This window comes from Phocoena phocoena, chromosome 1, assembly GCF_963924675.1.
Source record: "Phocoena phocoena chromosome 1, mPhoPho1.1, whole genome shotgun sequence".
In the NCBI taxonomy this organism is placed as follows: domain Eukaryota; kingdom Metazoa; phylum Chordata; class Mammalia; order Artiodactyla; family Phocoenidae; genus Phocoena; species Phocoena phocoena.
This window is the reverse complement of record NC_089219.1, coordinates 111,544,964-111,560,089: the sequence shown is the minus strand read 5'-3', so window position 1 is coordinate 111,560,089 and position 15,126 is coordinate 111,544,964. Positions and strand designations below refer to the sequence as shown.

The window sequence follows — 15,126 nt, the reverse complement described above, 5'->3', positions numbered from 1 at the left end:
GCGGTTACATTTATTGAAGAAATTTAAAATTAAAACTGCTAGGGAGGGAAAACAAGGAAGCACACCGATAGCAGAGGATGGTTTCGATCCATCGACCTCTGGGTTATGGGCCCAGCACGCTTCCGCTGCGCCACTCTGCTAGCTAGAAACACGCTTTTCCATGAACTATACAGAAAGTTCTCTGAATGCTACCCATCCTGATTTATTTACACAGCACCCCCTAGTGTCTGCAAAAGTCGTTACTGTCAAGTCCGTTCTTATTGGCTAGTTCCTGACACAGTAGGCGCTTTTCATTGGTTCATAAACCGGTTTACCAAAGTAAACCAATAGGCACAAGCGGCGGAGTACGGCGGGAGCCAATCGCGCGGGAGTTTGTTGGGACACGCCGGCAGGCCGCCTCTCCAGTTGTCTGCTCCTCGGAGGAAAGGGGCGGTTGGTGTGGCCTCCATTGTTCGGGCTCTAGGACGCCATGAGGTAAGGGCTGTGGGGTTCTCTAGAGAGGTTTCGGGTATTCGACCGAAAACTGTGGGAAGTTGGGCTGAAAGGAGTCGGAGGACTTGAAAGGGCCGTGTATCTAGGGGCTGCACGGAAACCTGAGAGCTCCTGGGCTGGGAGAGTAGGGGAGGTCGGGGCCCGAGGAGGCGGGGAAACTCGGGCCGGGGATGGGGGTGGGGCCCAGGAGTGGGTAGGCGGGTTCGACACTTCGGTCTCTGGGGTGTTCAGATGAGGGGGTGTCCTCAGGTCCCAGGAGGAGCACTCCCCACCCCCCCCCGATCTAGACTGAGAAGGCTGGAACGCGCCTCATGCATCCTCAGTGCCAAGTGCTTGACATATAGGATATGCCTGATGCTTTTACCACGTGAACGAATAAATGAGCAGTCACGTTAGTCTCTGAAGTCTTAGGGTTGGAATGTCCCAGCAATTATGGGGCATTTCTTGTAGGGCTCACTGAGCCCCGTCAGTATTCAATGTGAGGTTTGATGTGATTAATTTATCCAGAAGGCGGAGGTCATGGGGGATGAGGCTGGGCACTTGGAATTGGGGGGGAGAAGTGTAAGTGGGAATGGGATGGCTTGGCTTCCAAAGGGAAGTGCAGAGCGATGGAGGTAGGCTAACTCGAAATCTTGTGGCCGGTATGGTGGAGATTGCTTCAACGAGGTCAAAACAAAGTTAAAATCTATTCATGCATTTCTAGGGGTGACAGAGGCCGCGGTCGCGGCGGGCGCTTTGGTTCCAGAGGAGGCCCCGGAGGAGGGTGAGTGCCAGTTTTTAGCATCTCTGCAGCCGTTAGTTTCCATTTCAGTCATCTAAATAGGAGTTTGGAGTGGACTAATCTTACCTGCCTTTGTGAGATCCAGCTGTGGGTTAGAAGCATTCTTTGCATGCTCTCCTGGTAAATGAGGTTGGCCCCATTATGCGCGATCAGTTTGATTTCTGTGGTGAGTAATTTGGATTGTTTTTCATATTTTAGGTTCAGGCCCTTTGTGCCACATATCCCATTTGATTTCTATTTGGTGAGTACCTTGGCCACTGTTCAACTGTGGTTGAGCCCAGCGTCTCCCTATTAATGAAGTCAGGTGGTAGTTGGAGCAGAGAAAGGGATTAGTGAGTGGAGTTGGGGGTGGGTTTGAGTCAGCCGTGTGTCGCTTTACATACATAAACAGTGTAAGCTGGAAGGGGAAGACAGTCCCTTGGCCACAGTGGGCAGTAACATGGTTATAATCTTGGTTCTGAACAGTTAATGGTATCTCTGGCTTATCTGTTAGTGTAACAGTAGTAGGAGCTTAAATTATGGATATTCCCTCCAGCTTCTGTCCTTGTTTGAACATCTTAAGGAGTAAAAATAAGTGCTGTAGAATTTTCTGTTTTCAGTGTTTTTGTGTTGTGGCAACAGAAAGAAAATCTCTATTGTATATTATTTTTGGTAAGTAGTATGTAGTTGTTTATTTCTGGTTTAGTGTGAAATGGCCTTTCCCCGGGTCAAGCCAGCGCCTGATGAAACTTCCTTCAGTGAGGCCTTGCTGAAGAGGAATCAGGACCTTGCTCCTAACTCTGCTGAACAGGTATATTTTGGCTTCCTTCCTGAGATTCCTCAAAGAAAGCTAAAGAAGTAAATAACTAGTGGTGAGGTTACTGTTATCAGAGCCTAAACTCCACAGAAAGTTTAATCGTTCTCCTTATTTCTCTTTGTGGGTAGAGGGAGAGCGCCAGGTGAATATATAAACAAATTACATGTGCATTCATATTTTTACTGGGGAATCTATCTTTGGGATCAAAAAGTATTCAAGGCTGGAAGGGTCAGGATGTTCTCAGAGCCCGTGAAGGTATTGCTTCATCCCCTGTTGAAGGGATTAGGGGAAGATATTCAAGCTTGGTGAGAAGTTGCTTACAGTGTCTCACCTGAGGGTATTTTTGTTTCCTGCTGTCTTTCAGGCCTCTATCCTTTCTCTGGTGACAAAAATTAACAATGTGATTGACAATTTGATTGTGGCTCCAGGGACATTTGAAGTGGTGAGTTTTTGATGATTTAGTCCTAGGAAAGGGGAGCCTTGTGGAAGTTTCCTTGGCTCCTGTCTCTTAATTCTGCAGATGCCTATTCAAAGCCACTCTTAAAATAGGAAAGTACAGTGGAATTCCTTTGTAGTGCTGATCTTGGGGACCAGACTTATATCGTTACTGTCAGCTAAGCATGATGAACCAGGCTTTTCATGGCTTATTTGGGGATATGATTTGAACTCTGCTACTTCCAAATCCGGGTAATAGGCTGTGTTGTAACTGAGTTCTGAGGGGAACTCGGCAGTCTTCTCACTTCTGAGTTTTCTTCTTGAAATCCCTTCTCCAACAGCAAATTGAAGAAGTCCGACAAGTCGGATCGTATAAAAAGGGAACGATGACTACAGGACACAATGTGGCTGACCTGGTGGTGATCCTGAAGATTTTGCCAACATGTGAGTGTACCTCTCTCTGGCCTTAGGAGCAGAACATAGCAGTTGGATTTGAGGCATAGGGATCTTTAAAGCCCAAATTTCGTGTGAGAAAGGCTGTTTGGAAGACAAATGGGAAATTTAGTTTTTTAATATGTGTTGTATCTGAAAGAATATGGCCAGTTACTATAAGGCAGTGTTTCTCAACTGGGGGTGATTTTGCTCCCCAGGGGATATTTGGCATTGTCTGGAGATGTTTGGGGGCTAATGTTTTTGGGTAGAGGCCAGGGTTGCTGCTAAGCATTCTGCAGTACACAAGACAGACCCTACCTCCCAACCCCAAACAGAGAATTATCCAGGCCAATATGGCATTAGTCCCACTGACAAGAAACCCTGCTGTGGAAAAAGGTGTGTGTATATAGGAGGAGGTGTCCTGTTCCCTGAGCCTTCCAATTTCTCTGTCCAGGTGTTAGCTTCCCCTGTAAAAGTGTTCATTCAGCTGCTTGTCCTTGCTCCAGCAGAAATCAGAGTGCAGAGATGTATAGAAAAATCTACATAAGTAATTGTAATCTTCATTATCTCTTGTTGTTTCAATCTAGTGGAAGCCGTTGCTGCACTAGGGAACAAGGTCGTGGAGAGCCTAAGGGCACAGGATCCTTCTGAAGGTTTGAGTTTGTTGCTAAGCATGTAATTTAGTGGTCACAGGAGCCAGTTCTATGATTATAATGTCATTTTAACAAAGTCAGGTCAGGCTAGAAGGAAGAGCGAATGCAGAGTTTTAGGTTGGGGAAGTTTTGGGCAGAGTTCACCAGCGTTCAAAATCCAGTTGACGTCCTTTACTTTTAAACTCTGTATTCTCACTTCTGATTCTGGACTGTTGGTGTTTTTAAAAATCGATCTAGGGGACTTCCCTGGTGGTCTAGTGGTTAAGACACCCAGCTCCCAATGCAGGGGGCATGGGTTCTATCCTTGGTCGGGGAATTAAGATCCCACATACCGCAGTGTGGCCAAAAAGATAAATAAGTAAATAACTTTTAAAAACCCTATCTGTTCCCCCACCCTCATCCTGGATTTACCTTTGGTCATCTAATGGAAATATGAGTTTCAGCTTTTGATTTTTCTTTTTGCAGTTTTGACCATGCTGACCAATGAAACTGGCTTTGAAATCAGTTCTTCTGATGCTACAGTGAAGATTCTCATTACAACAGTGCCACCCAATCTCCGAAAACTGGACCCAGAACTCCACTGTTAGTCCTTTTATTCTGTTGCTGTTAAATTTGGGGAAATTCAAAACATGGTATAAAGTGCTGTTGAGTTTACTTAGGTCCCAAAAGGTCACATATGGAATAGCAACAAACTAGGTTTACCCCCAAACTTTGCTGTCTTCCTCTGTAATTTGGAAACAGTTTTACCAGCTTGCTAGTGAAATTGTCAAAGCCAGCATGGCCAAGAAAGCAGTTTGACGATTTAAGAAAAAGGACTGAGGAAATATTTATGGAGGGGGTAGGCTTTCAGAGAAAATTGGGGCTCTTTCATGCTTCCAGATTTGGTTTGGGGGAGGAATAGTGATTTTTGGACAGGTGACTTGCTGATCTGGGGAACACGGGGGTGGTTTAAGGAATTACTATGTTATCCTGTCCTCCTTCCACATTCTTGGGACTGTGGCAGTGGGATTGAATTGCTTGCTCAGTAATGGGAATGTTTCATCTTGGTGGATGTCATGCTTGTCTTCTAGTGGATATCAAGGTGTTGCAGAGTGCCTTAGCAGCCATCCGACATGCCCGCTGGTTTGAGGAAAATGCTTCTCAGTCCACGTGAGTCCCTCCCTGTTTGAGTGAAGATATATCCTAATCCTTCTAACTACATTGAACAGCAGGATACCCCACCCCAATACTTCCTCTCACAGAACATTTTTGGCTGTGATCTTCTGTCTGGATTTTGATTTTTACCTTAAGTAAGCAAACTTAGGTTGAGGGAAGGGAATGTATAGTTCTGGAAATAGCTTCATCTCTGTACCTTAGGTGTGGAAGTAAATAATCTTATTACTTTATTTCTTTTTTAGCTATAGTTGACGTACAGTATTATGTTACAGGTATACGACATAGTAATTCACAATTTTTAAAGGTTATACTCCATCTATAGTTATTATAAAATGTTGGCTGTATCCCCCATGTTGTACAGTATATCCTTGTAGCTTATTTTATACATAATAGTTTGTACCTCTTAATCCCCTATTCTTATTTTGCCCCTCCCCTCTTCCCTCTCCCCACTGGTAACCACTAGTTTGTTCTCTGTATCTGTGAGTTTGTTTCCTTTTTGTTATATTCACTAGTTTGTTTCATGATCCGTTATTACTTTTAATCCTGGTTCCTCTTACCTTCAGAGTTAAAGTTCTCATCAGGCTGCTGAAGGACCTGAGGATTCGTTTCCCTGGCTTTGAGCCCCTCACTCCCTGGATACTTGACCTACTTGTAAGTAATGAAGGGCAATTGGAATTCCTGATCCTTCCTATGTTACAGTAGTTCCTCTGAAACCTACCAGAATATGAAATTTGGTACAGATTAAAAAGAAATGGGGGGGAGGGACGGAAAAGGGAAAGAAAAACAAAGAAATCTCATTAGTGGACAAGTAATCCAATAAAGATTCAATGTTTATTATTTCTTTGGGCTTTTGGAGTATTCAGTTAAATGAGTAGTTATTACTGCACCTTTGTTTTTCTCATTACTGCTGTCATTTCATTAATGTGGTAATGCAGAGAAATTACTGAATGAGCAGTCATTTCAGAACTGCTTCTCAACGTTAAAATTTCAGCTAGACATTAACCAGTTTTCTTCTTGATGGTTTTAAAGTTTTGTTTGAAGATAGAATTGCCACTTTATGGCATACCTACCAGATTCACTTTCTTCTAGGGGCACTATGCTGTGATGAACAACCCCACCAGACAGCCTTTGGCCCTAAATGTGGCCTACAGGTATAGCATGCTGCTTTGGGTTTGGGGCTGGATGTAAGCTGTCTTGTGTGTTCTTCTAATACCTCTCCATGTTTCAGACGATGCTTGCAGATTCTGGCTGCAGGACTCTTCCTGCCAGGGTCGGTGGGTATCACTGACCCCTGTGAGAGTGGCAACTTCAGAGTACACACAGTCATGACTCTGGAACAGCAGGTATTGGGACAGCTCTGAAATGGTCTGTTGTGCCCCACTCTTGAATATCTGGTCAGAAGGCAAAGGGAATGTGGTTTTTAGTGGTCAGGGATTTGGGGGTTCTCACAGACTTTGGTCTTGAAATTAGAAGTTGTTTTTATCTCACTTTTCATGAGAATGTTAGTCAAATAAGGTATTTTGATTTTCATTGCTAATTTACCCTTACTGTGCTCTCCCTCAGGATATGGTCTGCTACACAGCTCAGACTCTGGTCCGAATCCTCTCACATGGTGGCTTTAGGAAGATCCTTGGCCAGGAGGGTGATGCCAGCTGTGAGTGACCACTGTGGGACAGGGGTTCTTTACGGTACTCTGTGATCTACAAAGAAACTCTACACTACTCATGTCTTACTGTTTCCACTGTGTGGGTCATGACTTGTATGTTGAGCTACTTGTCTGAAGTCACCTCTTTTCTCTTCTAGATCTTGCTTCTGAAATATCTACCTGGGATGGAGTGATAGTGACACCTTCAGAAAAGGCTTATGAGAAGCCACCAGAGAAGAAGGAAGGAGAGGAAGAGGAGGAGAATACAGAAGAGCCACCTCAAGGAGAGGAAGAGGAAAGCATGGAGACTCAGGAATGACCTCCCTGTCTCTTCACCCCCTTTCTTACCCAAGGAGAAGACTGGAGCCTAAGCTAACTGCTGCTGGGCTTTATGTGGTGGCATTTCTGAGGGATAGGGGAGACAGGAAGGAAGATTAAGAGGACACTATAGAAGGAATTGTCATTCCACTGCATTCTGAAACTGGCTTAGTAGCCAGAAGTCTCCCATTTATGACCTATGCCATCCATCTATAGTGAAGCAGGGTACCAACTTTTATTCCTAATACTCTAGAATCCAGAGCTTCTGGAAACCTCTCTCAGCCAGTACTTTGTTGTTGAAATGTTGTGAACTGTTAGTGTTTGCAATTTTTTTTTTACTAAGAAAAAAGATTAAAGTACTTCCTGGTAGGGCTCTTGGTCTTGTTTTTCCTTGGTATCTGGCAAGCTGTTTTGCTTCCTTTTTTTTGCTTTATGAACTCTTCATTGAAAATGATACTTGAGTCTTTTCATTGTGAACACTAGATCTCAATTTGAATCTATATTTGAATTAATGCAGAAGACTCTTTGGAACCTTTCCATATACCAGAATAAACTGGAATACCATTTAAGCATTTATTGAATTAAATGGTTTTAGTAACACTGCTACAGTGGTCAAGCCAGTGCAGTCAACAAAAGAGGGTAGGTGGTCATTCACCTTGACTTTGCCTGCCCTTTGTACTGTAAACAAAGGAATATTGGAAGTCACAGGTAGAGGACATTCTGCCCAGGTCCAACAACCTCGCACGTAACAGAGGAAGCCCCTCCCTTGTTAATGAGGCCAGGAGATGGTAGAGGAGGTGGGCCTTGAGTATGGAGCTTAAAAAAAAAAAAATGTAGAGGCCTCAGCTCATTCTTGGAAGCAAGAGCCATAATAAATCCTTTGGGATCCTGAGTCCTGCTCTACACAGGTTTCTTTGGGCCCCACATAAATGGGTAAGACTGAAGTGCTTCAAACAAACCACAGGGCTGCCCTTTTGATGTCCCAACACCTACAGGGAGTCCTGGAGGAAACAGGCAGCCGGGGAATGGTATTTGTGCTATTCTGTGGCCATGGGCCCATCTTCTGGCCTGTTACTTGCTTGGGGAACCAGGGGGGTAAACTCCTGAATCCAGCATTGCCCTCCTTCGGGCTGTTTCCTTGGCAACACTGTGGTTTAGCCGCCTCAGCCGTTCCTACAAAACAAGATTTGGAATCAAATTAACTGCTCTGTGAAAGGATTTAGAGCTTGCTGTCAACTAGGCTGGAAAATATCTTAGGCTTGCTTCATCTCAACGTTACGTCTTCTAAGGTATGTAAGAAGAACATAAATGAGAGCAACTGGGGGTTAAGAATAAGAACAGTAAGTTCTATTTTGGCTGGCATTAGTTGACAACTCCCTTTCCCCAAAAAGACTAAAAATTACGGTGACTTTCGCTGTGTTGGGGACTTCATGATACCCCTTGAAAATCGGAGAATACCTTAAGGACTCAGAAGAACAAAGAATTACTGTTGGTAGGAAATTCCTTTACCTGGGCATTCTGTAGGATGTTATTAACCAAGACGACTCGTCGCCGGGCATTAAGGAGCTTCTTCACATAGGGGTCGAGATCCAGGGCCACTTTCTGATCCTCATTGATTCGGCACAGTTCTGGGAAATGGAAGGAAGATGCAACTAAACACCTAATGGCCTTATCGTTCTTGTAACAAGTAAGCTAGTAAATGCTATGGAAAGCACTCTTGTGCCACATGGGCACAGTCACTAGAAACTTAAGAGGAGTCCATCGGCAGCCCTGGAAGCAAGTGACAGAAACCCAGCCCCAGAGGTTGGCAAAACATAAGGTCCTGTAGTGAGTTGTAGGATCCCGGGTATACAGGGATGCTTACTCACCGGTAGCTAGGTTGTCAATTTGTTCCCGGAGCTCTACTTGGCTCTCTCTGCAAAGAGGTACAAGGCCTACACGGTCAGTTAATGGAACTCAAAAACCTAGTCCCCTATGTGTTTCTTAAGTGCTCAGAAAAGCCAGCCTCTGACCCCACCGGCAGGCCCTCCGCCGGTCTGCCCCGCCTCCAATCTGTTTCCCCAAATTCTTGGTCCCATCCGAACGCCGAACTCGTCTTATCTCCGCCCTTTCTTGGCCCCGCCCCTACAAAAACCAAATCGAGAAGAGGCCCCGCCCCAACCTTCCCTCTAGGGCACCTGACGGCGTGGACGTGAGAGTCAAGCTGCTGCACAGCCGGTCGCAGGAACTCGAGGAGCCCCTCGGCGAAGAGGTCACGGCCTGCGGGCCCCGCCACGGGGGTTCCTGCCCCGGACACAGCGGCGGAACCAGCTCCCGACATCACGAACTGCCCTTACGGCCGGAACCTGCCGCGAGGGCCGCCGGGAACTGAAACCCCGCCGAAGTGCGCCGCTAGGGGGCGCCCGGGGAGTGCCAGCTCCGACCCCTGCCTGGGATTTCTGGGAAACGCAGTTTCTGGAGCCAGCAGGGCGGGGCGAAGGGCCGGGCCCTAGAGCTACCGGGAGTTGTAGTTCTTTGTAGGCCATGAAGTGGCGGGTTTTGAAAGTCTCCAGACTTCAAGGACTAGAAGGAACCATTTTGGGGATGCGTACGTTTTGTTTTCTCCGAGGGTGAAAAATAAATGCTTATGTCCCCAGTTGTCCATAGCTTTCCCATGTTAATTTTGTGGGAAAGCCAGATGATACTCATAGTATAGTACATTTCTAAATTTAAGTGTATTTTTTTTTTTTTTCCGGTACACGGGCCTCTCACTGTTGTGGCCTCTCCCGTTGCGGAGCACAGGCTCCAGACGCGCAGGCTCAGCAGCCATGCGTCACGGGCCCAGCCGCTCCGCGGCACGTGGGATCTTCCCAGACCGGGGCACGAACCCGTGTCCCCTGCATCGGCAGGCAGACTCTCAACCACTGCGCCACCAGGGAAGCCCAAGTGTATTTCATAATGGCACTAAAGTATGTGCAAAACTGCATCTGAATACTATTCAGCCTTAAGAAGGAATGAAATTCTGGTACATGCTATGAGTTAAACGTGACAACATTATGCTAAATGAAATAAGCCAGACACAGAAGGACAAATATTTAATGATTCTGCTTGTATGAGGTCTGTAGAACAGTCAAATTCATGGAGATAAAATGTAGTTCTACCTCCTGATCAGAACAGTGTTGGCCCTTCCGCCGCGGCAGCCATTGAGGAGCGGCAGCCATGCCTCTGCGATACCCCATGGCCGTGGGCCTCAGCAAGGGCCACAAGGTGACCAAGAGCGTGAGCAAGCCGAGGCACAGCCGCCGCCGCGGGCGCCTCACCAAGCACACCAAGTTCGTGCGGGACGTGATCCGGGAGGTGTGCAGCTTTGCCCTTTATGAGCGGCGGGCCATGGAGCTGCTCAAGGTTTCCAAGGACAAGCGGGCCCTCAAGTTCATCAAGAAAAGGGTGGGGACACACATCCGTGCCAAGAGGAAGAGAGAGGAGCTGAGCAATGTCCTGGCCGCCATGAGGAAGATGGCAGCCAAGAAGGACTGAGCCCTTCCCCTCTGTGCACAATAAAACTTTTCCAGAAAAAAAAAAACAAAAAACAGTGTTGCCAGCGGCTGGGGGGGAGGGGAACGGGGACTTGTTGCCTAATGGATACAGAGTTTCAGTATGGGATGATTTAAAAGTTCTAGAGACTAGTAGTGGTGATAGTTATATAATGTGAGTTTACTTAATGCCACTGAACTGTACACTTAAAAATGGTTAAAGTTGGGGCTTCCCTGGTGGTGCAGTGGTTGAGAGTCCGCTTGCTGACGTAGAGCACACGGGTTCGTGGCCCGGACCAGCAAGATCCCACATGCCGCGAAACGGCTGGACCCGTGAGCCATGGCCACTGAGTCTGCGCGTCCAGAGCTTGTGCTCCGTGACGACAGAGGCCACAACAGTGTGAGGACCGTGTATCGCAAAAAAAAACCAACATAAGTTTCCCTACTTTTCTTTTGTTTTTCATGGCTTTCCAGAGAGTTTACATCTCTTGTTGAATTCTCAACAAGAGGCACAGCCCTCTGTCCTTTAAGCCCTAATGTGTTCCAGTGATTCACAATAAATGGGCACCAGAATGTTCAGCCTTGAGCTTTGATGAAATAAAGCTCCTATATTAAGGCAAACAAGAAAAATTTAAACATGAAAATGTTCTCTGCTTGGGAATTCCCTGCTGGTCTAGTAAAAAAAAAAAAAAAAAAGTTCTCCCTGTTTGGGCCTCTTTTCTTCCCTCTAGTGTGCAGTGTGCATCTGCATTATGCGTTAACCAGATCTCTCCAATGTCAGAAATACCAGCTCAACCATAAAGATAAATTTTTCTTCTTCTGACGCCAACCATGTAACTCCTTAGAAGATAACATTCCTTTCTCAATCCTGTAAGGCATCAGGATGACCCACCACTCACCTCGTACATGCAGATATCTTTGGTAAACTTTATGTACAATACCAATATATCATTTCCCTTAATGACAGAGATTGCTTGCAGGACAGACTAAGTCAAATGACCTGGGGAAGATACCTAATGGAATTTCTTAGCTTAAATATTTACTTATTACCTCATTAATGGTTTACTAACTATGTTACTTGTATTCTGCGTATTTTACAAGATTATTGTTTCTTGCATTACCAAATGTGTGACTGAGCCTCCAATAAAAATAATGATGACTAGGCAACTTGAAACAATTGACCAAATGTAGTTCTATAAGATCAATGATTGTAATAGTGTAACTCTAGATACAGGAAGAAACAACAAGAGCGAATCATTATCCAGACCGTAACAGACAAGTAAGACAGACAGTCCAGAGGCTTTTGGTTACTGTTGACAGGGCCTAGTCCAGTAATAGCACATTGGCCTATCAATGAAATCCTTTCCTGACATGGGAATGAGCATTCCTAGCACCATGAAACAAGCTGGCCATGAAATGCCTCCCAAACCTTGGTTGAAATAAAGACTGAAAGGTAGAGGATTGTAAAATAATGTTGCCCCCTAGCCAGTTCTATAAGAATCAAGTCATTAGTCACTGTGGTCAATGTACACCCTGAAAGGAGTTTAGAATCAGGATGAGGCACTTTGTGCTCTGGGAAAACTGGCAGAACTGGCCCTCAGTTATGTGTTTTCAGGAGAAAATGTTATGATCTCAGTTTGTTGCATCTTCCATTCTCAGAAAAGCACTAAACCATTAACTAAGGTCTCTATTTCTGGAGAACAGCAGTCACCGTCTACCAAGACGTGAGCTTGATTGCACATACCCCTTCGTCAAAATCAGGTTAAGTCCTAGCCTCCCACCTTAGCTCTTTGGAACAGTCCTCAGAGTTTCTGAAAGACTGTCTCCAGCTTATAATGCTCAGGTTGGAGACTTCCCTGGTGGTCCAGTGGTTAAGACTCCACGGTCCCAATGCAGGGGACCTGGGTTCAATCCCTGGTCAGGGAAACAGATCCCACATACCGCAACTAAGAGCCTGTGTGCTGCAGTGAAGACCCGGTGCAGCCAAATAAATATATAAATGTTTAAAAAATGTATATATATATATATATATATATCTCCTCAGGTTGGTTTGAATAAAATTTTCCATTTTATTTCTTTTTCCATTCTTAGATTGACTATTGATTAATTTTTTCACTGACAGTTTCGTCCTCAGGAATAAAGGTGTTTAAATCACTGTGGGAGAGTGGTGGTCAGCAGCTGCAAACCTGAGACCCCAACTGTGGCAACTTTTAAAGCCTTGTACAGTTTTTGTTGTTTACTGTGTTTGTTTCCCTCTATCTTTCCCTCTAGTGATTAGAGGTAAAACTCTCAGGAGAGGCTGGGGGCTTATTTGGGGAGTAAGTGGCAAGGAATGGGGGTAGCTAGGGCAACGGCAGCCTGCTTCATAATCAGGCTTTCAGAAGAGGAAGCCCGGGACAAAGCGGTGTGAATGTTGAAGAGGAAAGGAAAAAGGGCCAAGTCCTTGAGGCCTGTGCCAGGGACAGAGAACAGGGGCTGGCCTTGGCTGGAAAAGAGGTTTATGATCTGTGTCTAGACAGGAAGCCCCCAAGTTAGGCCACAGCCCTTTCAGGTAACTGTTTGAAGTAGGGTTGCCAAATTTAGAAAACAGAGCAAACGAAAAACTCTGGGACACTAGGTAAATTTGAATTTCAGATAAACAGCAAATAATTTTTTAGTATATTATCTAGTAATCCTACTTCAAAGGCTGATTCTCTGAAGAAAATCACTCTGTGTTTTGTTTTTATGCTTTCCTTTTCACTCCTTATCACATTGACTTAGCTTTTTTTTTGAGTTAGCTCTTATATCTCAAGAGGGCATTGTATCAGCCTCCTGACTGATCTTCTTGCCTCTAGTCTCTGTACCCTCCAGGTCAGCCTGCACACTAACGTATCAGTCAGATTACATAATAACCCTGCTCAGAGAAAATAAGTGCTGAAAGGGACTCTAGAATCCATCTTTTCTTGATTCCTTGGACACCTCGGTGAGGGAGACTGGGCAAGGCTCTTCCAGAAACCCTGAAGTTGGATAACAGGTTGAAGGCCAGTGCTGGTTCAATTATTCATTCTCTAAACACTTATCAAATTCCAGGCATCATGGCACAAGGTACTCAGTGCAACCCCCCCCTCCTCCCTGCTTGTGCCAGTATCACATAGCAGTAGTCCTCTGGTCCTCAGCTTTTCCACAGAGGCTGAAGGAGATGTAAGTCATAAAAACTCCCCCTCTCTTCTGTCTCTGAGCTCCCCAACCCGTTTTTTTTTTTTGGCTGCCCTGGGTCTTCATTGCGACGCACGGGCTTCTCTCTAGTTTCAGTGCAAGGGTTTTTCTAGTTGTGGCACACGGGCTCAGTAGTTGTGGCATGCAGGCTTCTCTCTAGTTGCAGTGCGCGGCCTTAGTTGCCCTGCTGCATGTGGGATCTTAGTTCCCTGACCAGGAATCGAACCCGTGTTCCCTGCACCGGAAGGCAGATTCTTAACCACTGGACCACCAGGGAAGTTTGGTCCCCCCCTTTTTTTTTTTTTGACTGGCAGATATTTTATTCCAGTAGTTTGAATACAGACTGTAGCTACAGAGATATATTCACATACTTGCAATGAAAAGAAACCTTGACTCTGAGAGTCTTAAAAACTTTGAACCATCTGTGTAACACTGGCAAAAGTGCCTCCAAATCTGCACAGGTTTTTATCTTGGGAGAAAAACCAAACAAGAAGATTTTCTTGCTCCACTGCAATTACTGTCCAAACTATTAAGGAATCGCTTTTACAGTAGGCCCTCCGTATCCACGGGTTCCGCATCTGCCGATTCAACCGACTCTAAGTGCTTAGGTTGACTTGCCCCCGCCTTGCTGGCTACCTGAAGGTGGGTCTGGGAGTATGTCCACGAGAAACCTCTGCATTGTGCTGTGCTGAGTGCCGCACTGGCTCAGGCAGTACAGCTGTTGTCAAACCCAGGTTTGTGTGCCTGATGCACAGTGAGGCCAAACAAACTGAAACATCATTGTTTGGAGCGGCGAGAGGTTTAGTGCAAGGGCCATGCAAGGAGAACAGGGTGGCTCATGCTCAAAAGACCCTAACTCCCCGAAGGGTCTCAGGGAAGAGTTTTTAAGGGAAAGGTGAGGGAGGGGAGTCACAGGGTATGTGATCAGAATGCGCACAACTCTCTGATTGGTTGATGGTGAGGTAATAGGGTGGTGTCACAGGGGTTAACATTATCAATCCTCGTGCGCCAGCTGGTCTGGGGACTGCAAGCTCATGGTCAGCAAGTAGTTAACTTCTTCTATTTGGTGGGGGTTTTAGCATCTGTAAAACAGCTCAGGAAATGTGCATCAGATACTTTTATCTAGGTACTTCAGGGAGGAACTAAAGATTCTGTGACCAGCATATGGCTGATTTACTGTATAAATTCTTACCAGTTCTCCTGGCCCAACTGCTATTTTTTTTTTTTTTTTTTTTTTTTTGCGGTACGCGGGCCTCTCACTGTTGTGGCCTCTCCCATTGCGGAGCACAGGCTCCGGACGCGCAGGCTCAGAGGCCATGGCTCACGGGCCCAGCTGCTCCGCAGCATGTGGGATCTTCCCGGACCGGGACACGAACCCGTGTCCCTGCATCGGCAGGCGGACTCTCAACCGCTGCGCCACCAGGGAAGCCCCCAACTGCTATTTTTGTCCCTACATGTTCACATCCTTTCACTCACTAATTCTTCTTCTTTTTTTTTTAATGTTTAAAGTTGTACTGTTTATTTATTTTGGCCTTGCCACGCGGCTTGTGGGATCTCAGTTCCCCCAACAGGGATTGAACCCGTGCCTTCGGCAGTGAAAGCAGAGCTCTAACCACTGGACCGCCAGGGAATTCCCTCACTCATAAATTCTTGAGCTAGGATTTTGTGACCCAGGGGAGGCCTGGGAGACTACAACTTTCATAAAGAAGAGG

The 15,126-nt window shown here is 45.8% G+C and overlaps 2 protein-coding genes, 1 non-coding gene and 1 pseudogene across 4 annotated transcripts; 2 read left to right on the top strand and 2 right to left on the bottom strand.

Annotated features, from left to right (window-relative positions):
- Positions 1-68: 68 nt before the first annotated feature.
- Positions 69-140, bottom strand: TRNAM-CAU (transfer RNA methionine (anticodon CAU)). Its single transcript has one exon. It is a non-coding gene; the product is annotated as a tRNA-Met (tRNA).
- Positions 141-379: 239 nt separating this feature from the next.
- ILF2 (interleukin enhancer binding factor 2) lies at positions 380-7,076 on the top strand. Its single transcript, XM_065881476.1, has 14 exons — positions 380-474; positions 1,196-1,255; positions 1,472-1,514; positions 1,959-2,063; positions 2,434-2,511; positions 2,846-2,948; positions 3,524-3,589; positions 4,055-4,171; positions 4,660-4,738; positions 5,308-5,395; positions 5,834-5,895; positions 5,973-6,087; positions 6,308-6,398; positions 6,548-7,076. Exons 1-14 carry the CDS (start codon positions 470-472, stop codon positions 6,706-6,708), a joined length of 1,173 nt encoding a protein of 390 aa, XP_065737548.1. The 5' UTR covers positions 380-469; the 3' UTR covers positions 6,709-7,076.
- A 190-nt stretch (positions 7,077-7,266) lies between these two features.
- Positions 7,267-9,038, bottom strand: SNAPIN (SNAP associated protein). The gene is made up of 4 exons (XM_065890196.1): positions 8,885-9,038; positions 8,576-8,622; positions 8,217-8,335; positions 7,267-7,880 (listed from the first exon to the last, which is right to left on the bottom strand). Exons 1-4 carry the CDS (start codon positions 9,025-9,027, stop codon positions 7,779-7,781), a joined length of 411 nt encoding a protein of 136 aa, XP_065746268.1. The 5' UTR covers positions 9,028-9,038; the 3' UTR covers positions 7,267-7,778.
- An 867-nt stretch (positions 9,039-9,905) lies between these two features.
- On the top strand, positions 9,906-10,239 carry LOC136135003 (large ribosomal subunit protein eL36 pseudogene; annotated as a pseudogene). The gene has a single exon (XR_010656589.1). The product of XR_010656589.1 is annotated as a large ribosomal subunit protein eL36 pseudogene (transcript).
- The last annotated feature ends 4,887 nt before the right edge of the window (positions 10,240-15,126 follow it).

Coding starts and splice junctions, on each gene's coding strand:
- ILF2 (XM_065881476.1), top strand. Junction 5,396..5,833: donor CCTGGATACTTGACCTACTT/GTAAGTAATGAA, acceptor ACTTTCTTCTAG/GGGCACTATGCTGTGATGAA. Junction 5,896..5,972: donor GCCCTAAATGTGGCCTACAG/GTATAGCATGCT, acceptor TCCATGTTTCAG/ACGATGCTTGCAGATTCTGG.
- SNAPIN (XM_065890196.1), bottom strand. CDS start 9,027: ATGTCGGGAGCTGGTTCCGCCGCTGTGTCCGGGGCAGGAACCCCCGTG. Junction 8,623..8,884: donor TCTCACGTCCACGCCGTCAG/GTGCCCTAGAGG, acceptor ACCTCTTTGCAG/AGAGAGCCAAGTAGAGCTCC. Junction 7,881..8,216: donor ACATCCTACAGAATGCCCAG/GTAAAGGAATTT, acceptor CTTGTTTTGTAG/GAACGGCTGAGGCGGCTAAA.